The sequence below is a fragment of the Peromyscus californicus genome, unplaced genomic scaffold, assembly GCF_007827085.1.
Source record: "Peromyscus californicus insignis strain IS unplaced genomic scaffold, ASM782708v3 Scaffold_7__1_contigs__length_154581171, whole genome shotgun sequence".
Classification (NCBI taxonomy): domain Eukaryota; kingdom Metazoa; phylum Chordata; class Mammalia; order Rodentia; family Cricetidae; genus Peromyscus; species Peromyscus californicus.
This window is the reverse complement of record NW_026294595.1, coordinates 64,008,903-64,034,974: the sequence shown is the minus strand read 5'-3', so window position 1 is coordinate 64,034,974 and position 26,072 is coordinate 64,008,903. Positions and strand designations below refer to the sequence as shown.

The following is a 26,072-nucleotide window of genomic DNA, read 5'->3' as shown; positions in this document are numbered from 1 at the left end:
TACTTAAAGCACAAATGAATATATTTGAGAAATCCATTGGCTCGAGTTATATTATGAAGTAAAAATATGGAATTGATACTAACCTAATTATACAATGTAACCCACAAAGCAGTTATACTATCTTTAATCTTTTAATCAGATTCTACGGGTAATAATTTTACATGTTTTATAATTACTGTATTGCATATCACAGAGATCCTGATTTTGTTGTGCAAGAAAAGGAAAGAACCAATGTTATATTATACAAAGGCTATTCTGTTTAATGAAAAAATTTGTTCTACTAAATGCAATATACTTAAGAGTAAATTCTTACACATTATTTATACATCAAAGTTAAAATTCTAAAGAAATGATTGAGAAAAGATAAAAGTTTGAAGTTAATTATCTTGCTGATAACTATGTCTTTGACATCCTTATTTCTCAGACTGTAGATAAGGGGATTCAGCATGTGGATCACTACTGTGTAAAGCACAGAGGCCACTTTGATTGTGTGCCTAGAATTCTTGGAGTTGGACACAGAGTAGAGAAATAATAAGGTACCAAGGAAGATGGTGATGGCTTTCAGGTGAGAAGCAAAGGTAGAGGAAAGCCTTGCTGCATCTACTACCTGAATGCTTCTTCAGATGGTAATAACAGTGAACACAAGAGGATGAAGAGAAGTGTGCTTACAGCACTAAAGGAGGAAAAATGAATAGGAGCAATGGACTGACTTCAGTATCAGAGCAAGCAAGGGAGAATAGTGAGGAAAACTCACAGAAGAAATGATCAATTGTTGAAACCAACAAAAGATAATTCGACAGACAAACTGATCAAAATCACGGAGCATGTGAATGCACAGAATCCTTACCACCAGCCCAACACAGAGTTGCTATGACATGGCTACAATATAAAGCATGGGGTTACAGATGGCCACCAACCGGTCATAGGACATCACTGTTAGCAAAAATGATTCAGTCACTGTGAAGGTACAAAAGGAAAAGTATTGCACTATACATTCTCAAAATGAAATAGGTCTCTCTCTCTTTTGCAACAAGGTTCACCAGCGTTTTGGGAGCAATGACAGAGAAATAACAGAAATCCACAAAGAAGTTCCTGAGGAAGAAGTACACGGGAGTGTGCACTTTGGGGTTAATTCTGATTATGAGGATCATGCCAATATTGCCTACCACAGTGATGCTGTAGATGGTGAGAAATAACAAGAAGAGAGGGACTTTCAGTTCTGGGTAATCTGAGAAGACCAAGAGGGAGAACACGGCATCACTGTTATTTCCATCTGACAGCAACATGGCTTGTATTTTTCAGAGTACAATGTTTCTTCTTAAAAGTAAAATATTGAACTTGAAGCTGAGAGGAGCTTCATAGGGTTTGAGCAAGTGTCAGATACCTTAGCAACTGAGTACTTATTATCACATCTGTGATATCTTGATAGAGTTTTGATATATTATAACCCTCTTCAAATCCTCAAAAAACAATTGAACTATTGGATTCAGTTTTAATTTCTCAGGTACAAAATTAAGTCTTTACAAATATTTTAAATTAAATTATAGTAATTATGTTTATTTTAAATTAGCAATGCATATATGCTTTCATCCTGCCATAAAGCTTCATACAAATTACCAAAAAATTAGTTATGACAGATATATAATATATCAAAAACATACCAGATTTCTAAACTAATTAAAATGGACATCATATATGTATTAGTAATGGTAAATGATAATAGTCATAAAAGTTGAAACTTCGTTTATATCACTATTTTCTAGTTGTGTTTCATTGTGACTTACACTGTGTCTTTCACAGTGAAATCTGATCTCAAAATAAACCTTAATATCTTTTTTATAGTTGATCTTCAACATATAGGTTCTAATAACACATCATTGAATGTTGTCCAAATGAATTACAGGAATTATACATGATTGTGCAACAATTATGCCGTGATTATATTCTACTTACTGTATAAGTGAAATTAGAAACCAGAGAAAGCTACATGAAGAATCCAGATTCTCAAAATATTTGCTGTATATGCAATTATCATCCATATCACTCCTATCCTCTAAACTAAGATACATTGCCTGTTATGATTATTTCTGTGCTAAAGAATAAGAGACTGATAAATAGCCATTCCTGGCTTGATACTTTATTTAACCTGGAATAATCTGGAACTTTTGTGGCAATCTCCTAACCAGGTTATCTCTGTTCTTGGTATCTTAGGCATGTGAGAAAATTAGAAATTTTATAAAAATAATCCAATGGCAGTGAAAATATCACAGACATATTCTAGATTACATCATTAAAACATGTGAACTTATATTTAAAGTAAATTCATAGATCAAAGTATCTCTAATCTCATCAGAGAAACTTCCTGCAGTAGAAGGGAACAGGGGGACCACCAATTGGTCATTGTGCAGAGACCAAATAACTGTAGAGTCCTAAGCCTACATTGAACATTTATATTATACCCCTAACCTCAAGGCTTGGGGACTCTTGAGGAAGAAGGGTATTGGTGAAATTATTCAAAGGAGGGGTGTGAAAGACTGTAAGAGCCAAAAAGGGTGGAGAACTTCAAGGAAATAGTCTTTTTCAGATACAACATGATAGTGCACATATGAACTCCCTGTCATTGCAACAGTATTCACAAGACCTGTGCAAGTTCCCAAGAGACTAAATCCTAGCATGACAGAGGAAGGTAGAAACTTAAGTTCACCATAACCACATAACTGACTAATTGATATTTGATAGTTTCTAGGAGAGGGATAGTCAAGCTTTTGTTTTCTTTTGTTTGGTTTTAATAATGTGACTCCTGCTAACTTTACCACACAACAGAGCTGCTCTACTCTCAAGACTAGTGGTCAACACAAACAGGTCCTGATGGGGAAAACCAATCTCAAAGTTGTGTGGGAAGACATGAGAAAGGTATAAAAAGCTGATGGTAAAAGGAACAGCTGAGAGAGAGATGAAACATGTCAAAACTCTTTGCGTGAATTTCTCAAAGAAGTAATAGAATAGTCAAAAAAAAAAAAAGGAATACTCTCACCCACAAAGAACTTCAGCAGTCTGCTCTAGAATCATTTTCACAAAGCTTTCAGAAGCAAGCTACCTTCCTCTAATCTTGTTTCATAATTAAATCAGGGTCAATCATTCCAGATTCATTCCTGAAACAATCTGCTCATAAAGCTACAATCATTCCAAGTTTGGAATAATATATGTAACATAGTTACAACCTTGGAGATGATACTGCATAGACCATTGGTTGCTCCATTCCCTTGAGACGTGAAAGAAAGCAATTAAATAATCTTTTTTCCCTTATGCTATACTATTTTATGTTACATATATATATATGTGTGTGTGTGTGTGTGTGTGTGTGTGTGTGTGTGTGTGTGTTTTAATTGACATGTAGTGTAGCTGTAAGTTTCTCCAGTCCAACCTTGCCCCCTGGTCCTGTGTTTCTCCGGTCTCACCCAGGGGTCCAGCAGCTGCTTATACAATAATCATTCAGAGACTTAATATTAATTGCAAATTATATGGCCTATTTGCTCAGGCTTCTTGCTAGCTAACTCTTACAACTAAACTCAGCCCATTTCTATTAATCTATGCGTTGCTACTTGGCTTCGTGGCTTACCAGTACTTTCATATCTTGCTTCTCCTGGCAGCGGCTCGCAGAATCTCCCCACTCTCCTTTCTTCTCCTCTCTCTCTAGTTCGAATCTACCTCCTCAGGTTATTCTGCCTCACCACTGGCCAAACAGCTTTATTTATCAACCAATCAGAGCAACACATATTCACACTGTACAGGAAGAAATCCCACAGGGCATGTAATCATGGTATACTTTCAGGGCATTTGTGACATTTCAATAAATACAATCAACATATAATGATTATATCTGGGTAACAGGCCTGTGTGTTATCTCAGACTCTTAGCATTTGCTTTTGCTCAGTAGTTTGAAAATCCTCACTACCAACTATGACATTTTCACTCATTCATCAACCACAGTTAAACTGGTCTAGAGAATGTGTTTGTCCTGCTGTCCAACTGCGTTCGTGCACTGCATTCACCCCCTGCTTTCCTACCCTTCTCTAAGCCTCTAACTATGGGGACTCCACCACAGGATCCATGTATAGACCTCTAAATATAGGTGAGAATATCAAGTATTCCTCTTTAGTTGTGAGGATTACTTTACTTAATACAATTTCCTGCATACTGTAGTATTTCAAAACTCCAGCTGTTTGAGCTTAATATTAAAATTATATATATATTTTCTTTTCAACATCATATGAAACCTTCTTCAAGACAGTTCCTATATCTGACCACAAAAGAAAGCTCATTTAAAAAAAAAGACAAATAGCCGGGCAGTGGTGGCGCACGCCTTTAATCCCAGCACTCGGGAGGCAGAGCCAGGCGGATCTCTGTGAGTTCGAGGCCAGCCTGGGCTACAGCGTGAGCTCCAGGAAAGGCACCAAAACTACACAGAGAAACCCTGTCTCAAAAAAAAGAAAAAAAAAAAGACAAATAAAAGAGCAATTAGGAATTCGTATGCTATACAAAGATTATATACAGTGATCAAACGATGTTTATCCCCAAGAAGTTTCTCAATACACGTATTAGTAATTACAGTACAGTACATCAACACAAGAAGCATGAAAATTAGGAAACATTAGGTCCAGGGTAAATGCATGCGTGTGTGTGTGCACGCGCACACACACACACACACACACACACACACACACACAGAAAACTTTTCAATCATCTTATCTTCACAATGAGAGCAATTGACACAATGTCTATACCACAGATACTTAGCTCAAATATACAGTTTGTTTAATGGATACTCTATTTGACAGACCTATTGTCACTGGGAGAAGCTACCTGAGAAAACAAATTAAGTAAAGAAAAATTTGCAGTTGTCTCACAGATTCAAAATTTGCGGTTGGTAGGTCAGGAAGCATTACCAGAAGGCTCTGCCCTCACAAGCTTTCCCTAACCGCTCTTTGATTTCACATGAGGACCTGGACTGTGGGATGGCAGATCTTCTTGTCTTCGTTAATTCTACCTAGGGGAATCATTCACAAAGATAGAACCCAATCTCCTAGAATTTTCTCAAGGCCACCGAATTCACATATGAGTGATATGATTTGGGACATGGAAATGAATTGGTTTTAGAAGATCAACTGACAAAGGAGAGAGAGGTATTATTATTTTATATATTCTGTGTATTGTTTCTCCTTAGTTAGAGAACTGAAGAAATTTCATACTTAGACCACCCTCACATCTGTTTTCACAGATGTTTACACTTCTTTTATATTAAAGGACATTTTTCATGGGAAATGGAAAGAATTAACTCTCAAGAAGCCCAGACTACATCATAGCAGTTAGTTGGAAAGACTAAAGTGAATAACTTTGTGACGAATTTTGGATTTTTTTATCCTTCCTCCACCTAAGTATAGATTACTTAATCAATGAATCATGGAGAAAATACCTCCTTGGAGGGAGGAAGAGAGAGAGAGAGAGAGAGAGAGAGAGAGAGAGAGAGAGAGAGAGAGAGAGAGAGAGAGAAGATATTTTGATTGATGTGGAATGGTCCAAGGTCTTATGAGATGTTTACCAGCATCACCATTAAATACAAGCATCACTTTCTTGTGCTGAAAACCAATTATGTCATTAGAGACTGAAAAATGTCTCAGTGATAAAGTCATTCCCCACAGGGATACACTGTTCATAGACTGTTAAGAGCCTGATTTCTCATGTTTTGACTTGAAAGCAGGAAATGTTTTTGAAAATAAAATTTGTTGAACTCAGTAAACTTTTGTTTTCTGATTAAAGCAAAGGAAACTTCTGTATTAAGAATAATTAACTGTATGCAAACTGGAGTTTATTAATTTAAATGTGAAGTACACCTTTGAATGAAGAAGACAATTTGGGTGCACCGTGTAACAGACTCTCATCTGGGTTACCTTTCCTTCAAGGAGTGCCTCCTTGGTACATTTGTAGCCAGATGTTCCCAACAGACTTGCAAATTAACATTCATCTTCCTCTCTTTGATACTGCTCTGTGTCAAAGGCTGTAACAGTATGCCAGTCAAAAGGCATCAATCAATTCTCTTTAAGTGGGTATTGTAGATCTTCTATGTTTTTAAATAAAGTTAGCGTTGTTAAGTATTGATCTTAAACGTGTGTGTATGTGTGTGTGTGTGTGTGTGTGTGTGTGTGTGTGTGTGTGTGTGTGTAAGAGCAAGAACATAGGGAAAGGGGCTGTGAGATAAGACCTGACAAGTACTTGCAAGCATGATATTACACCAGCCAAGGTTGCTTGCTTTGCCTGTTAGAAGACCACTGATGCAGAGGGAATCACAGGACCATACCATACCTTGCTGAACTGTTGGTTATTGTTGGATTGCATAGAGGATATAATCAGCTTTATTAGCAGACAAAGAGTCATATAATAAAGCTACAATCATTCTAAGTTTGGAACAATATATGCAACACAGGTACAACCTTGGAGGCAAGACTCCAGAGACCATCCATTGTTCCATTCTTTTGAGGTGTTAAGAAGATAAATTAAATGAACATTTTTCTGATGCAATAATCTTTTAGTTTACATATGTATGAGTATTAATTGACATGTGGTGATGGTATACTTTTAGGGCATGTTTGTGACATATCAATAAATGCAATTTCTCTTAATATCATTTTCTACATACTGTAATATTTCAAAACTCCATTGTTTTAGCTTAATATTAAGCTATAATATATATAAAAACTACTTTATTTCATTCTCAACAGCATATGGAATCTTCTTCAAGACAGATCCTGCATCTGCCCACAAAAGAAAGCTAAAAAAAAAGGACAAAGTAAAATAGCAAATATGAATCAGTGTCATATATAAAGATTATATACAGTGATCAAATGATATTTATCCCAGAGGGGCTCATCAATACATACATTAATAATTATTGAACAGCACAACAACACATGAAATGTGATTATTAGGAAACATTTGATCCAGGGTAAACATGCCTGAGCGCATGGCGCGCATGCGCGCAGACACACACACACACACACACACACACACACACACACACACACAGAGAGAGAGAGAGAGAGAGAGAGAGAGAGAGAGAGAGAGAGAGAGAGAGAGAGAGAGAGAGAAAGAGAGAGAGAAAGAAAGAGAGAGAGTAATAAAAACTTCTTTAATCATCTTGTCTTCATAAAGAGGGTAACTGATACAATGTCTACACCACAGATTATTTAGCTCAAATACACAGTTTGTTTGATGGATACTATGTTTGATAGACCTATTATTGTCACTGGGAGAAGCTACATGGGAAAACAAATCAAGAATAGAATTTTTTTTTTTTTGCAAATGTCTCATAGATTCAATCTTCGAAGATGAGAGAGAGAGAGATCACCTTGCTTCCTGGAGGTCAGAAAGCATTAACAGAAGACTCTGCACTAACAGGCATTCTATATCCCCTCTTTGATTTCACACTGGAACCTGGATTATGGGATGGCAGGTCTTCCTCTCTTAGTTAATTCTTTCTAGGGGAAACATCCACAAAGATAGAGACAAATCTAGTATTGTCTCAATGCCACCAAGTTCACAATACAAAATAGCTGTCACATATATGAGTGAGATTATTTGGGCTATGGAAATGAATTGTTTTTAGAAGATCATTTTGCAAAGGAGAGGAGAATGTTACTATTTTAGGTATTCTGGGTATTGTCTCTCCCTAGTTTGAGAACTGATGGTATGTCATACTTGACCCCACCCCTCTAATTGTGAAAAATGCTTGCTTTTTAGTAAGGGACATTTATATTCAGAAGTTGTGGGAGCCCGTTTTCAGGTTCCTCGTGGCTTTACTCAGTAGGTTCCCATAGAGAGGATGATTGGACCACTGGCCTGAGTGCAGGTGTCTGAGATGGTCTGCACTTGGCTGTGCTGGCGGGGGGGGGGTCTTTTGCCTTGGTATCTCTATAAATGCCCTGGGGCAGAGACAGTCAGGGCCCAATGGAATAGGTTCTAGGCCCTCTTGAGGCTATCCTGTATTTTCTATCTGTTTATCTCCACAATCTAAATTCTTCTATCTAATATTTCCTGCTGCTCACACTCAAGAAAACTCTGGGGAACTGTGGGGTGGGTGGGTAAACGCAAGAATTAACTCCCAAGAAGCACAGACCATGGCACAGCAGTTACTTGGAAAAACTAAAATTTGTTGACTTCAGAAAGAAAAAAAAAACCTCTTACTTTTCTGTTTAAATCAAAGAAACCTTTTGTATTAAGAATAATTAACTGTATGCAAACTGGAATTTATTAATTTGAAGTTACAGTACATCTCTGAATGAAGAAGACAACTTGGCCATTCACCATGTGACAGACTCTCATCCTTGATACTGCTCTGTGTCAAAGGCAGTTACAGTATGCCAGTAAAAAGGAATCAATTCTCTTTAACTGAGTATTGTACACCTTCTTTAATTTTTAAAATAAGTTTGCTTTTTTTAATTATTTATCTTAAACGTGTGTGTGTGTGTATGTGTGTGTGTGTGTGTATGTGTGTGTGTGTGTGTGTGTGTGTGTGTGTGTGTGTGTGTGTGTGTGTGTGAAGTAACAGCAAGAACATAGGGAAAGGAGCTGGGAAGATGCTGTATTCAGAACATGACAAATCATTGCAAGCATGATATTATAGCAGTCAAGGTTGCTTGCTTTGGACCTGTAGATGTTGTGCCTGTTAGTAGATCATTGAGGAGGATAAATCACAGGACCATACCCTACCTTTCTGAATTGTTGGTTATTGTTGAATTGCAGAGAAGAGATAATCCTTATAATCACTTGAGTGCCCAAATTTGTGCCCACAGCTCTCCTGTGATATTTAGAAATGCACGGCCAAACATGAAGCTCTGGTTGAATTCAGTGGATCATAAGAAAATAATTCAGAGAAAAGAGTTTTGGAAAAACACTCTGCTGAACTGTTGGTGACAAGGGTCTTGGGAAGGGGAAAGTATATGGCTTAAAAATATGTTACTAATGCTGAGCTATCATGTTCTAATTGACAGTTGCAAACCCATTTCTTGTTAAAATCAGTGTGTTAGAAAGCAAACAATCTTTTACACATCCTGCTCATAGAGACTAATTTATACATAGTGCATAACACATATACACAAAACATGCAGAAAGTGGTACTACTTTAGCACAATAAAATGTTTATTGAATGACTGGCATAACATTGCATTCTTGCTTATATTTTTGCTACTTTCTCTTGAAAAAATACATTCTTAACATCATTGATTTTGAAAAATACCACAATCTCCTTTCATGATGGCCAAATTAAAACAAACAAACAAACAAAAAATTAACAATATCAACAATAAAAACCCCACCTCCTTTAAAATGTTTTATTTGTTGTCCTTATGTGCATCTGCTGTGTTCAGGGGATGGTTTTATACATGCCATGGTTCCTGGTGGAGGTCAGAGGACAGCTCAGTGAAGTCAATTTTTTTCTTCTGTGTTTCCTTTGGGTCAAGAGATCAAACTCAGGTAGTCAGGCTTACATTGCAAACACTTTACTCACTGAATCAACTCAAAAGCCTTTTGGGTTTTTTTTTTTTTCCTTTTTAAAATTATAATAATAAAAACCTTCAAAAGTCCCATCATTAATTTGAGATTTCGTTTCTTTCGAGATTGCTTGGGTACATTCTGTTTTTATTCTTATACACTGGCCATCTTCTTGCTTCAAACACTAACATTAGATTTTGCCTTAGCATAGTGGATATATCTACTTTTACATCACGCATATACTCTATGAAAATCTCAGCTTTCTGAGGTATCAGATATAAGGCAATTCCATTACATAATATAAAGTATTCCTTTTCATCTTTATAATGAGATTATAAATTATAATGTTACTTCAGTATTGGGGTGGAATATAAATGGCTAGTGAATTCTCTGGTTTATTTCTGAAAAGTGAATACAGTGAACAGGAAATTATCTTTAAAACAATTTCCATTTCTGTTCAGTTGAAGATAATAATTATTAATTTTAGTGTGGTATTACTCTCAAACTCTCTAAAAATCCTTTACTAATGCCACGCTTAAAGATCTCGAGCTGAATGGAGGAAAATTATAAATTTAATATCCATTATTTTTCTGATTGTATCCTTCACATCTTTATTCCTCACACTGTAAATCAGTGGGTTGACCATGGGAATCACCAGTGTATAAAACAAAGAGGCCACTTTTAATGTGAGCTTTGAATTCTTGGAGTTGGGCACAGAGTACAGAAACAAGATAGTGCCATAGAAGATGGTGATGGTAGCCAGGTGTGAGGCACATGTAGAGAAGGCTTTGTGGCGCCCGCTGGATGATTGCATCTTGAGTATGGTGACAAGGATGAACATATATGACAGGAGGATAATGAGAAGAGTGCTGATGGCATTCACAGTGGAAAGTGAGAACAGAAGTATTTGGTTAAAATGAGTGTTGGAGCAGGAGAGGGCTAGTAGTGAAGCAAACTCACAGAAGAAATGATCAATCACGTTGAAACCAACGAAAGATAACTGGACAGCAGAACCTGTCATTGTCAAGGAGCATGTCAGTCCCCACGCATACGATCCCACCACCAGACTGATGCAGACTTTCTGGGACATGGTTACTGTGTAAAGCAGTGGGCTGCAGATGGCCACAAACCGGTCATAGGCCATAGCCACTAATAGAATGGATTCAGTTACCACAAAGATAGCAAAGAAAAAGTATTGTACTATGCATTCTATAAAGGAAATGGTTCTGTCTCTTGCAACAAGGTTCACCAGCATCTTAGGAGCTATGACAGAGGAATAACAGAAATCCACAAAGGAAAGATGGCTAAGGAAGAAGTACATGGGGGTGTGTAGCTTGGAGTTAATTCTGATGAGGAGGATTATGCCAATGTTACCTACCACAGTGATGCTGTAGATGGAGAGAAACACCAAGAAGAGAGGGACTTTCAGTTCCGGGTAATCTGAGAAGCCCAAGAGAGTGAACATGGGCTCACTGTTATTTCCATATGTCAACGACATGGTTTTTCTTCTCAAGAATATGGAGTTTATCCTAAAACTTAATAAAATAGAGAATGAGGGAGCTGGGAGTATTTTTATTGTCTATACAGCCTCACTATGTTATAATTTCTGGATTAAAAATCAAATTCCTCTTTGAACATATCAATTTTGGTCTGCCAGAGAAACTATAAGACACACATTTTAGAAATTCAGAATCATTTTTAGAGCTTTTTAAATACAATTATTGAGTTAAATTGTATGCTGGCATGTGATTTTTAGTGCTTATTCTTGCAAGAACATGGAATTGTATTATCTTCATCTCCAGTTAATTTTATACCTAATAGAGTAGCCTCTTATTTTCATTGTATATTCATAAATTATTAACCTATATAATACAATATTTTCTTAAACCTCATATTCAAAAACAAAAATCTCAAATGTCTAAACATAATTTATATCATATAATTATACATTTAAATTTTATATATATATATATATATATGTGTGTGTGTGTGTGTGTGTGTGTGTGTGTGTGTGTGTATAAATTACTGTGGACATACTTTGTTATTCCACATTGGATCTGAAAAAGATTGTGTATCTTACCCTGGGAAACTACTTTCTAAAACCAGCCTTAATAATTTATACAACAAAACTTCCTTATTTTTCATATATTGCCTAAAGAATAGAAACAGAAGAATATAAGGAAATTTTACTTTTTGGAGCACAGGGAGACAGAGCAGTCTGTAGAGTAGTGAAACCAGGGACCTGAGGTTTATTCCAATAGTTGGAGTTAAAAGAGTTGTATGTGATAATATGAGCTTGTAGCCACTGCACTGGGGAAATGGACCTATGTAGCTCTGTATGGCTCGCTTGAAGGCCATCATAGCCTTTTTGATCTTCCAAATCAAGGTAGATGGTGGCTGAGGAACATTTCTGAAGTTATCCTGTGGCCTCCACAGACATGTGCACATCTACATTAGAATGAGAGTGACAGAAATAGTGACAAAGACAGAAAGTGACAGAAACATAGACAAGGAGACAGGTTGAAAGTTGAAACACATACACACACACACACACACACACACACACACACACACACACACACACACAAACATATACACCAACAAACACAGAATGGGTGTTTCTATTCAGGAACAAGTCCAGTGATTTGAAAATACAGACAAATCCATATACCTATATCTAGTGTCCTGGTATTTTGATTCAAAGCTGTTCATTCATTTCTCAAGCACCATATCCCCATTTATCTTTCTTGTCAAGATATTAACATAATTGTTTTAAAGTAATAATCATGCTTTTCCCTATGGAGACTTTAAACTATCGGATGTAATGAGAACAATGTAATTAAAACTAAGATATACTGGAATATGCTGTCAAGATAAAACATTAAGCTAAGATATAAGGGAATCTCTCACATGCAGAGATTGTATTAAAATATGGGTATATTTCATCATGGTCAATAATGTCATACATCAAAATGACTTATATTCATATTGAGTTATTTTCCTGATGGAAACTAATATCTACCTTTCTTTTGCAGCCTGAAAGCAAACCTTTTGCAGATCAAGGGGGAACCTCTGTGAGTGGGACGACATACACATTCTTGTATTTATTGTTCCAGCCTTGGAGACACAAACTCTGGAGACTGAACATTGCTGATCTTTTGAGGCCACAACATAAGCAATTAAAATTAATTACTTTTGCCTGACGTACTAGTTTTAAGAGCATCAATAATTTAATGAGACATAAGTTACATGCTTCTTGCAGCATTATATGACACACAGTACTCATATGCAGCATACAATGAAGAGCAAAATAACTGGTTTGTATAAAATGCACACATTATCTTTTTAATGCTGACAACATACAAGATGCTTTGCAGGAGCTACTAATTATAGTTATTTGCTGATGCTTCCCATAATTACCCTAGTCTGATAGTTATCATTTACTGTTAAATCTTCTATCCAATTCCAAATGTAGCCTGTGTTCATCAAACATCCTTTCTCCAAACTTTCTCCCCTTAACCTGCACAAGCTCTAGTTACATACAGCCTTTTCCTTCAGTACCCAGATGATTTCATCAAAAGGTCTTCCATTCTAACCATATATTTGAAAACAACAGACATTTTACAAATAAATAATAATCAATTGTGTGCATATACATGTTTTCAAAAATCCATCATGGGCTTCACGTTTTGACAGATCATGGACTAATATAATACATAACTGAATTCAGATTTTTTTCAAATATTAATTCCAGTCTCTGTGTATATAGTAGCTATATAGACACCTTATGGAGCACAGGGAGACAGAGCAGTCTGTAGAGTACGTTAATAGTGAAACCAGAAACTTGAGGTTTATTCGATAACTGTAGTTACAACAGTTGTACATGATAACATGAGCTTGTAGCCACTGCACTGGGGAGATGGACATATGTAGATCTTTGTGGCTTGCTTGCTAGCCACCAAAGGTTTTCTAATCTTTCAAAGGTAGATGGTATCTGAGGGACATTTCTGAAGTTATCCTGTATCCTTTACACACATGTGCACATGCACACACACAGAAATAGAGTAGGACAGAGACAGAATTTTTTTTAACTATATGGTCTTTCTTCATTCCTTCATTATAGAAGTTTATCCATATTTTCAATTATGTCTATATTATTTTTGTTTTATATCCACAGTATTTGAATACTTTCTGAGGTTGAAGAATACTCCAAACTAACCTGTGTTTACAGATGTTCACAGATGTCACCTGACTACAGGAGAATGTTCCTTATGTTCATGGGTTCTTTGAACATTGCTTGGGACAGAAAATATGGCAACCATAAATGAAATCTAAATCCCAAGATACTAATCAAATCATAGTATAGATCTCCTAGGGCCACAATAATATAAAAAAGAAATTAGTAAAATATTTTTCAGAAATTTTATAAATATATAGAAATGAACAAAATGTCATGAATGATCTGCATTCAACTATAACATTAATTAAATACTCCCAGGAAATCCATGGACATAAAATTAAAGCATACCAACATATAAGACACAAAAAACAACAGTAAAAAGGAAGATTGTCAGATGCATTTCTACATGAAATACTAACATTGTAAATTGTTTAACGATATGATTCAGGGAATTAGAATATGAAAAACAAAGCAAACCCAAAATGTGTAGACGAAACATCAGATTGCAAATAACCAAGACAAGGACAAAACTACACATTTTCAGTGAAAAGTATGCTATATAAAGAATATATTTCACAAGCCTTTCCAAAGAATAAGAAAAATACAAAGAATAAAATAGGTAAAGACAGAGATATCAAAATAGATTTATAACAGACACAGTAGTAAAAAATTATTATTAGATAACATTTGATTAGTTATTTGAAGATTTCATACAATATATTTCAAACATGTATATCACTTCAACTACTTCCCCTTCTACACTTTTCCATTTTTTTCTTTTTGTCCCTTTTATTAAGCATAGTTTCTTTCCCCATACAATATAATCTGAATACAGCTCCCATCCCTCTACTCCTCCCAGTACTTCCCTAATCTCTCCCATCTGGATTCACTGCTTTCCTATCTCTAATTAGAAAACAACAGGCTTCTAAGAAATATCAACAAAACATAACAAAATGAAATGTAGTAAGATTAAAAAAAAAAATCATGTCGACATTGGATAAGCCAGGCCAACAGAAGGAAAAGGGCCTCAAGCAAACACACAAGAATCAGAGACCCACTCATTCACATATTCAGGAGTACTATAAAAACACTAAGCTAAAAGCTGTTTTATATATGCAGGGGATCTAGTGCAGACCTGTGCAGATCCTGTGATTGCTGCTTCAGTCTCCGTGAGTTCGTATCAGCTTTGCTCAATTGGTTTAGAAGGCCACATTCTCCTGGCATCCTCCATTCCTTCTGTCTCCCCTGCTCTTCCTGCCTCCTCTTCCATGGAGTGCCCTGAGACTGAGGAGAAGGACCTAATAGAGATATCTCTTTTAGAATAGTGTGTTCCAAGGTCTCTTTCTGGGTGTAACGTCTGGGCCTCTGTATGTGTTCCCATTTGCTACAGGAGGAATCCTCTCTGATGATGGATGAATAAGGCACAAACCTATGAGTACAGCAGAATATCTTCAGGAGTCAGTTTATTGTTACTTTGGACTACACTTGGTTTCCATACCTCCCCTCAAATGCCATTTAGTTCTAGGTAGCTCTCCTGCAGTTCCCTTCCTCAATCCTATCTCCCCTCCCCCTTCCCACCTGAGCCTGCTGTTCTATTGTCCCCTTACCCTACCCCCTCTGCTCCATCCCACTCCTAATTATCCTCTCACAGGGAGAGCCTTGTATCTACCTTAGTCCCCTCCTCTATGCCTGTCTTCTCTGGGTGTATGGATCACAGCTTGGCTATCTCTTACTTAATAGCTAACACCCAGAAGTAAGTGAACACACATCATATTTATCTCACTGGGTCTGGGTTACCTCACTCGGGGGTAATTCTTTATTCTAGTTCCATCCATTTGCGAGAAAATTTCATGATGTCATTTTTTAAACAGTTGGGCAATACTCCATATTCTAAATGTACTATTTTTATTTATCTATTCTTCTGTTGATGGACACCTACATCATTTCCAATTTCTGGCTATTATGAATAGAGCAGCAACAAACTTGGTATTTTTTGTGTATATGTTAAGGAGTGATATAGCTGGATCTTGAAGTAGATTGATTACCATTTTTCTGAGGAACTACCATATTGATTTCCATAGTGGCTATACAAGTTTTCACTCCTACCAGAAATGAAGGGATGTTCCCCTTGTTCCTTATCCTCATCAACATGAGCTGTCACTTATGTTATTGATCTTAGCTATTCTGACAATCATAAGTTGGAATCTCAAAGCACTTTGACTTGCATTTCCGATGACTAAGAATGTTGAACATTTCTTTAAATGTTTCTCAGCCATTTGAGTTTCTTCTATTGAGATTTCTATTTAGATTTCTACCCTACTTTTTAATTGATTATTTGGTTTTGTGCTGCCCATTTTTTTGAGTTCATTGTATATTTTGGATACTAGTCTTCTATTACCTGTAGACTTGATAAAATCTTTTCCCACTCAGTAGGTTGCTTCTTTGTCCTAATGATGGTGTCCTTAGCCTTATAGAAGCTTTTCAGTTTCATGAAGCCCTGTTTATTAGTTACTGATCTTAGTGCCTGCATTAACAGTGTTCTGTTCAGAATATCTTCTCCCGTGCCAATGAGTTCAAGGCTTTTCCCCACTTTCTCTTCTATCAGGTGCTGTGGGATGTTCTGTATGGCAAATGTGTTAATAAATAAAACACTGATTGGCCAGTAGCCAGACAGGAAGTATAGGTGGGACTAACAGAGAGGAGAATTGAGGGAACAGGAAGGGAAGGGGGAGACTGCCTTCAGCCCCATCAGGACAAGGAAGATGTAAGGTACCAGTAAGCCATGAGCCACGTGGCAAAGTATAGATTAATAGAAATGGGCTAAATATAAGAGTAAGAGCTAGACAATGATAGGCCTGAGCTAATGGCCAAGCAGTTTAAATAATATAGGCATCTGTATGCTTATTTTATAAGTAGGCTAATAGACTGTTGGGGATTGGCGGGACCTGGAGAGAAAACTCCAGCTACAATCAGGTTCCATGTATCTGGTTCTATGTTTAGGTGTTTGATCTATTTGGAGCTGAGTTTTGTGCAGGGTGATAAGTATGGCTCTATTTGGATTCTTCTATATGAAGTCATCCAGTTTGACAAACACCATTTGTTGGAGATGCTGTCTTTGTCTCCAGTGTATATTTCTGGCTTCTTTCACAAAAATAAGTGTCCATAGGTGTGTGGATTTATGTCTGGGACTTCAATTTGATTCCATTGAATAACATGTCTATTTTTATGCCAATACCATGCTGTTTTTATTAATATAACTTTGTAGTACAACTTGAGATCAGGAATGATGAGATCTCCTGGGATTTTTGTGTTTCCATATGAAGCTGAGAATTGTCCTTTCAAGAATTGTAAAGAATTGTGTTAGATTTTGGGGGGGGATTGAATTGAATCTGAAGATTGCTTTGGGTAGGTGAAAATATGCAAACATGGTTAACTAAATAACTTAATCTTGAACAATCAAGGAGCCAACTAATAAATTAAGGAAACAAGGTATCCTTGAAGCATCTGAAAAGTAAGGGTTGCAAGCATTAATTTTGGGATACTGCAATAGTACTAAGATGGTCATTTGTCACAAGAAGGCCAATATCAGAGGCAAAAAGATATCACATGAACAATAGTTAACTACAGCTTCAGGAATTAGAATTGAAACATAAAACACACCTGGAGATGAAGAGGTGGTTTTGCAATTAAGAGTAGCTAACAAGCATCTGTTACCCATTGACTAGAGGATATGACACCATTTTCTGGCTCTTTGGGTACTGTAGACACGCGATACACAGATATATATGAAGGCAAAATGACTATAAACATAAATATAAATCTATCAAGAGTAAAGAAAAATATATACTCCAATATTAGTAGAATAAGAGAAATTTTAAAAACCAAAAAACTAAACAAAGCAAAACAAAACACTAAATATTTAGTACATGTTTTCCTTAAAAGTTAAATAAATTGTGATATCAAACATGACAATCTGTGATTTGCTAGTTACATCATATTACTTGATTAATTTCCACTGCCTATTTCAAGATCTCAAGAGAATGAGACTAGATTGTCCCAAAGGCTTGTGCCCCTAAGGCTGTAACTTCTAATATAATAATGTAAATCTCTCAAACAAAAGACATTCTACAGTTTTTTACAGGTTGAAGACTGAAAGAAAATATTGTTTTCTTTCTTTCTTCCTTCCTTCCTTTCTTTTCAGACAGCACGACAATTTTGGAGGGAAGAACCCAGCCCATGCTGCTTCCCTGGGTTTTGGAGCTTGTGTCAATAATGAATAAGTGGAGATAGTCTTTCTGCAGATGTTTTAAAGGGCTCATTCAAACTCCTCAGCACAGGTAAAGAAGGACAGATGGGGTACAGGGATAGAAAAGAATGGAAAATATGAGAAATGTTAGTCGTCTAGGTTCTGTAAGTGGGTGGAATCAATGAGGTGATGAGATATATAATTATTTTTAATGAAGCACAAGACCGAAAAAAGAGGTTGTAAAAAAGTTGAGTGGGGAGGGTAGTAAAACACTTGTGGCTTGGAATTGGATAGGGACACGGGGGCTAGAATAGTACAATCAAGACAGACAGAGTAATGAAAAGAAGAAAGGAGGAAGAGCCACACAAATAAAGTGTGATGGAAAATGTCACAAGGAAAATCATTCATTTATGTTAATTAAAGAAACAAATTGAAGTGGAACAGTTTATGCTAGAGAAAAATATCAAAAATACGAATTTCCTTTAGAGTTATGAGCTCTGGGAGCAAAGAAACAAGCAAATAACATGGGAAAAGATAATAAAGAAGATTTATGTGCAAGGTAATAACAGAACTGTTCTCCTGGATCCACTGTACTCTGTGCAAATCATGCTTACAGGAACTGCAATAATTTGCAAAATGAAACATTATGAATAAGTACACGTGACAGCTAGAGTCCCTTGCTTAATAACAGAATGTCTTAAGAGGTTGCATGTCGTATCTCAATTTCGTGAATATAAGAGCACAGAGGACACATGAGTGAATTACTTTTGTAAGTATTTTGACATCATTACCAACAGATTATCTGATACCATGGTCTGTATAACAAAGAGATTATTACCAGAAGACACAGAGATACATATTCTAGGTAAGGAAGTATTTGGTACTTGACCTCCAAGGAAATAATATAATGCAGTATTTTTGATATTAATTACAAATTTGTATTTACAGAAAATCCCTATAGAATGTAATATTAGTTAGTTAGTTAGTTACTTAGTTAGTTATTTAGTTAGTTAGTCTGTGTTTTATTTCATTCTTCTCAGATAATTGAGGGACAAAATGACTATATTAAGTGTCTTGAATGGAGAATCAGAAAATGAAAAAAGGCAAACAAACAGACTGGCTTAGAAATGTGAAGTTTCTGTCAGTCTTCATGAGAACTTACTCTTTGATGAGAAAATCCTCTTGCATTCAGTTTTCTTGTGCCTTTTCTTAGTGAAGGTGTTAAAAAATATCTAATTTCCAGCATAAATGCTCCATTTTCCACAGTTTTACCCCAAGAGTACTTACCAATATTCAACAAGATGATTACTTAGAGGAAATATGTCATCATCTGGGCCTAAAACATAATCAGTCTGATGTTAAGGAAGTGTATACGTGGCTAGGTGTGTGAGGATCAGAGGTGTAGATATGAGTATGGAGGTGGAGCTCTATCTGTATGCTAGTGAGAATGTCACATTTCTCTGCCTTGAATCCTAACAAATACTATAAAGAAGTAAAATACAACTTCTTTTGCTATGTTTTTTATTATTCTGTCAATGTGGAATGATTAATAAATAGAATTGTCTGAATTGCCAGGCATATTAACAGAAAAAAATAATTGTCTTGCGTCTGGTTTTAAAATGTACCAGGTCACAGAGTAAGGAAAAAAGTAAAACAATATAAAAACAAAGAAGCACAACACGAATTATTAGGACTGTGTAAAGGTATAATGAAAACATAGTTCAAAATTTTCTGTAATACTGAGTATCAGTTTAAGATAACATATCATTATATTAACATCAGTCCTATCACTTAGGAACTTGCAGTATTCTGTGAAGAAAAATTAACTAATTTAAAATAAGTATACTACAATCTCATTATATAATCAGAAATATAAAAAGTCAAGAGTTTGCATTTTAACTCAATATGTCTTTAAGAAGAAACTGTAAATGTGGTATTTCCATTAGTTTTTGCCCTGGTCCTTCTTTAAAAATTCCAGTAGTCTATCTAAGACGGCAGGTACACAGATGATGAAATGTACGCTTTGCCTCACTCACCATGGTTTATAGTTGAGTAAGTGTTTCACAGATAACCTCTTTCTATTATTTTTTCTCATTTTCAGGACTGAACAGACTCTTACAAACCAATGATGTTGATATCAGAAAGAAACAATAGTGGGGCCATGTTCACCCTCTTGGGCTTCTCAGATTACCCAGAACTGAAAGTCCCTCTCTTCTTGGTGTTTCTCACCATCTACAGCATCACTGTGGTAGGCAATATCGGCATGATCCTCATCATCAGAATCAACCCCAAACTGCACACCCCTATGTACTTCTTCCTCAGTCACCTCTCCTTTGTGGATTTCTGCTATTCTTCCATCATTGCTCCCAAGATGCTGGTGGACCTTGTTGCAAGAGACAGAACCATTTCATTTATAGAATGCATAGTACAATACTTCTTATTTTGTATCTTTGTGGTAACTGAAGCCTTTTTATTAGTGGTTATGGCCTATGACCGGTTTGTGGCCATCTGCAACCCCCTGCTTTACACTGTAGTTATGTCCCAGAAACTCTGTGTCACACTGGTGGGGGGATCCTATGCATGGGGTCTCACATGTTCCTTGACACTGACGGGTTCTATTGGGCAATTATCTTTTTATGGTGTCAATAGAATTGATCATTTCTTCTGTGAATTCTCTTCACTGCTAGCCCTTTCTTCCTCTGATACTCACATCAATCAATTACTGTTGTTCATTTTTGCCACTTTTAATGCTGTCAGCACACTCCTGCTCATCCTGTTGTCTTACCTATTCATTGTTGTTACTGTCCTCAAGATGCATTCAGCCAGTGGGCGCCGGAAGGCTTTCTCCACCTGTGCATCCCACCTGACAGCCATCACCATCTTCCATGGCACCATTTTATTTCTTTTTTGTGTGCCCAACTCTAATAACACCAGGCTCACAGTCAAAGTGGGCTCTGTGTTTTATACAGTGGTGATCCCCATGCTGAATCCCTTGATCTACAGTCTTAGAAATAAGGATGTCCAAGACACAGTCACCAAAATAATGACCATGATACCACATGTTAAGAATGATAGACACAATTAAAATGTTCAGACACTTGGAGTCAAATAATTTCTCATTGGACTTCACATTATTTTGTGGTCTTTCATGAATATATGAACTGTCATCATACATAGTCTTAAACATACTTTTAGAATTAATTGAGTTAATATTATGCATGGCTAAATTAATGGGTTTGGTTTGGAAAAACAAAATCTACTTCTTTTAGCTTCTGAAAAAGGTCAATGATATTTTAACATTTCATTCCAAAATGGGTCATGTTAAATAGTTTAAAATATAATCATTTAGATTACATGATGATATGTTTGTTATCTAAAAATACTTGTATAATCTAATAAATATTATTCTATCTTCTATTCTTGTCAGATGTTTAGGACACAGGAGCATCTTAAAAAACAGAATGTTTTCATTCTCACATAAAATGGAAATCATTGTGAATATGAGAAATAGTACTTGCCTTCAAAAATGCAGTCATCTATAGTATGGAAAGGATGAATGTGACTATTGCATGATACAGAAAATAATATCTTTGATAGAGATTTTTAAAGAAGTAAATGTTGTAATTGATTAAAGGGTGGTAGGAGGATATTTTCACAAAAATATGTATTATTACAAATTTAGTTCATAAAAAAGAATATATATCTTTTGCATATAACTTTCATTGAGGAATGAATTTTACTCAGAAGAAAATAAAGGTGTAAAATCAGGCATATAAGAATATTGTTACTGTATCAATAATCAAAAATTGTTTTGAGAGCTAATATGACCTTATTGTTGTGCAAGTATATGTGTGTGCATGTACTCAGCAACTATAGTTATTTAAATAACATATTCTCAGTATATTTTAATGGATATCAAGAGAGACTCAACCAAAATTTAAAACTAATTTATTATATTAAAGAAATCTGACTTCCCATATCAGGCTTTATGTGGTTCTGTCCACCTTTTATTTTATACTGATATTGTTACAAGATGCAGGAAACAGAACTCAGAAGATGTCTCCTCAAGATTATACAAGCAGCAATAATTGACTGCTTAAGAGAAGAGATCCTCTGACTGACCAAGCTTGCTACAATTCATGCAGAGAGCAAATGTCTAGATTCCCATCTTCCATTGTACCATTTTACTTCTCTCTTCTGTGCCTGACTCTTAAGAACTCCGGGTTCACAATCAAAGTGGGCTCTGAATTTTACACACTGTTGATCCCATCTGAAACCCCCGTATCTAGAGAGACTCCAGTGATGCTTCTTCATGTACAAGAGAGCGTTACAGTGACATGGGTGACTTTGAGTTCATTTCTCAACCAACGTCCTCTAAATAACCTCAATAAATTCAATAAATGAGTTGAGTGATGTAATTACTTTTGTCTGCCCTTAGTGCCTTCTCTTAGATGAATATGTATTTACTCACCTTTTCCAGCAAATGAAATGAAAAACAATATAGATTTATTTCTATCATACTTGGAGTAAAGATGGTCATATTTTATTTATACAAAAAAATCTATCAAGCTGTCTTCCTGCCTTATAATTGCTAATAATTCAGTAAACCACCAAAGAGATAAGTTTCACAGTATCATTTTCATACTTATATATAATTTTTCTGTGTTCTTATTTGCTTTGGAAATATCTGGGAGATCAGAACATGTTTGAGGACAGCCTGCTCTACATAGAGAGTTCACAGTAAACATGAGATGCAGATCAATATCTTGTATTAACTATCTCACCAACCAGATAAATAATCCAGAAACTCAAAACAGAAGGATGAAAAAAAGAAACAAAAAGTAATCCAATCAGAATAAAAAGATAACAAAAAAAAGAGGAAAAGAAACCCCTCCCAGTAATATTCTTAACCACCATAGATTCAATTTACTTTTTTAAAAATTGAAAATAGATTCTTCTCTCATACAATACATCCTGACAACAGTTTCCCTGTATCCACTTTTCTCAGCCTCCCACAATACCTAGGCAAATATCCAAAGAACTTGATCCTACAATAGAGATACTTGCACATGAATGTTTATTGATGCACTGCTCTCGTCAAAAGCAAAAGTCAGCGTAGATGTCAACCAACTGAGGACTACATACATGGCATGTGGCACATACAGAGAATGAAATTTAATTTTTCATAAAGAATGGAATTCTATTCTTTGTAGGAAGATGGATAGAACTGAAGATCATGTTAATAAAATAAATCAGACTCATAAATGAAAACACTGGATTTTTTCTCTCATATGTAAGTCCTGGATTTCAGTATTTATATTTGTGTATATATATTTGCTTCTATTTCATGACTCTATAAACAGGCAATATGATAGGATAAAGCAATCTTACTTAAGTAGGCAGGGAGGCAGGGCTAGAATCAAACAAGGATAATAGAATACATACTACATAAACGTAAAAGAAGGGGCATTGCAGAGAAGGAGGGAACCAGTGTATGTAGACCATAGCACACAAAAGAAGGTTAAAGGAATGAAATTAGTAGAGAAAACATATTTATGAAAAAATAACATAACAAAACCAACTACTTTGTATGCTCATAAACAGACACTAGAATGAAATATACAGATAGCCTATGGAATGGCCACAAAAAAGACACGAATGTATTTTTTGTGATGTGAAAGTGAAGTTAGTGTAGCATATTGGAGTAATTCAAAGAATAAAAAAAAGATTAAGTAAATTCCCAAGAATTATGATTAGAGGAATACCCTATGGAATACAGTTAGCAATGTATCAAAACCGGTTCAATACTTGTGGCCAATTTATATACTAACAAATATAAGGGATAAGTAATATAGAAATCATAAAGAGGTGGGAAAAACAGGTCTAAAATATTTAGTCCTCATTATTAATTAAATCCACATCTGCTCTAAAAAAATAAACACTATCAAAAAGAAAACCATAACAAAAATATAATTAAAAGATTAATTTATATGATGTTTATGAGTAATGGTTGCAAAGTATTTTTAAAAGAATAAGCCACTTCCTATAATATTTTTCATATCTTCAGGTCTAAGGTAAGGGAGACACCAAAAACCTCTTATGTGAGGCATCTGCTAGGATGCTTACAATCTATTTCCAAAGCTACCATCCATAGCTGCTTTTTCCATTTTGCTCTTGTAGGAATTTGTCATTCAAGAGACACACATAGTGTGATATTATTTCTAATGTCACTAAAAACGAATGGGAGGGTACTATATGTCCATCAACTATGTTACATTTGACTTCAACATATCACTCCACAAACTAAAATATGCATAAAATACGATTATCTTATATAAAATAAAGTTATAGATTTGAATTGTCTTGACGAAAAAAAAATGTCAAGCTTCATGAGAAAACCTCGAGTAATTCTGATGCTTTAAGCTTTGAGCATTTACTCTTGATTTTCCCATTGGAGTAGTTAACACAGATGTAAATATACAAAGGAAACCCTGTGTGTTTAAAAATGAGAGCAAAGATATATCATGATACAGAGTATAAAAGGACACTATGAAAATTACTTCAAACTTGAGAAATTCTCATTGATTATAGGTAATTATATATAAGCCATTGATAGTTGGAAACTCTGATTCTAATTGCACTCATACAATTTTTGGACACTCTGGTGCACCCATAAGCACACAGACTGCTTGAACACACATTTTTGAAGTCCACGTTGTATACTTAGGAAAAGACCAGGTGTGGGGAGAGAGGAGAGCCAGTGTCCTGGTCTCCATCAAAGCACATGGAGTCTGCCATTCCAGTATCACTTCAGCAGCTGTGTTCTTTCCATTGCCAGATGGTTTTACAAACCCAGAAGACAAATCCAGTTTCTTCTAACAGAGATCACATGTTTTTAGCTGAGGGTGGGATTTATCTGCCTAAGTTTCAGTCACCTCGTCTGTAAAGGTAAAGAAATGCTGACAGTATTATAGAAATTATGACAATAGATACTCTAAGTGTGTTAGTTGGGGTGTAGGTACGGCTCAGCCACATTCACTCACTTCTCTCTGTTCTTTGGGGAAACTGTGGTGACTTCTCACCCTTTATTGTGTCTGTAGTGGACTGTTGAAATAAGACAAACATGTCTTATGCCACCTATTCACATATTACACAAAGGAAATGCTCAGTAGTAGCAAACATTGTTCATCAAGAAACTTGAATTAAATTGTGTTAGCTTATGATACACTGATTCACACTGATTAATTTCCACATTTTATACCTCATTGTACTAATAATTGAATCCCAAGAGGGAGTAATTTTCTTGCTGTTACAATGATATCCCACAGAGATTGGTGCTTGTTTTCAGAAGTTTAGGATTGTAGGCTTTTGGGATGTATACTTACACATAAAGGCTGTAGCATTTTCTGTAGTGACATCACCAGGAGCAGAGGCAGGCATGTAATGTTTGTTTCACAGGTTTGTTGGTTGGATCTGCATAAATACATTATTTTGTGGTGGAATACACTAAAATAATGGTTTCCTAGAGTTCAAAATTTGGATGTTTCTCTATGGGACAATATTATTCTACTCATATATAAAGAAGATTTTGTAAATGGAGACTACAAAAGAGTAAACCTTTGTTATTTTGTGTTTTATGCCTTGATTCTGGAGTGTGCATTAGCGGATACCATGCTATGAGAATGCAAGTAGGAGAATGTACTCCTTCCTTGGTAAGGTGTAATCCCAGCAGGAAATCCTATCAGTTTAATCCACAGAAAGACATAGAAGAGCTATTGGTCTGAAAGGAAAACAGTGTGAACAAACAGAAGTGGGATGCTTGCTTCTATATCCTTTGCTACTTTCTTCTTCATGCTAACTTCATCTATTCCGGCTGGCAGAGGCCATGGGGAGATTGGGCTCACAGTCACCCCAACACTGAGAGGAGTAAATAACCCTTGGTACTGTTCAGGAACATAGACATATGAACTATGGCTGAAGAGAAAGGATTTATTTCAGTTTTGAGATAAGAAGTCTGATAAGTCCCTCTTACGCAGCTTTCCCAGCTCTACACCCAGGGACCCTTTAGTCTAGATTCTACTTTATTTGTGTAGTGTATTTAGT

The 26,072-nt window shown here is 35.8% G+C and overlaps 2 protein-coding genes and 1 pseudogene across 2 annotated transcripts; 1 reads left to right on the top strand and 2 right to left on the bottom strand.

Moving 5' to 3' along the window:
• Window positions 1-316: 316 nt before the first annotated feature.
• Window positions 317-1,286, bottom strand: LOC128100907 (olfactory receptor 5D18-like; annotated as a pseudogene).
• Window positions 1,287-10,078: 8,792 nt separating this feature from the next.
• LOC128100906 (olfactory receptor 5D18-like) lies at window positions 10,079-11,041 on the bottom strand. Its single transcript, XM_052723646.1, has one exon. It carries the CDS (start codon window positions 11,039-11,041, stop codon window positions 10,079-10,081), a length of 963 nt encoding a protein of 320 aa, XP_052579606.1.
• A 9,056-nt stretch (window positions 11,042-20,097) lies between these two features.
• Window positions 20,098-21,054, top strand: LOC128101858 (olfactory receptor 5D18-like). Its single transcript, XM_052725279.1, has one exon. The coding sequence runs from the start codon at window positions 20,098-20,100 to the stop codon at window positions 21,052-21,054; it is 957 nt and encodes a 318-aa protein (XP_052581239.1).
• The last annotated feature ends 5,018 nt before the right edge of the window (window positions 21,055-26,072 follow it).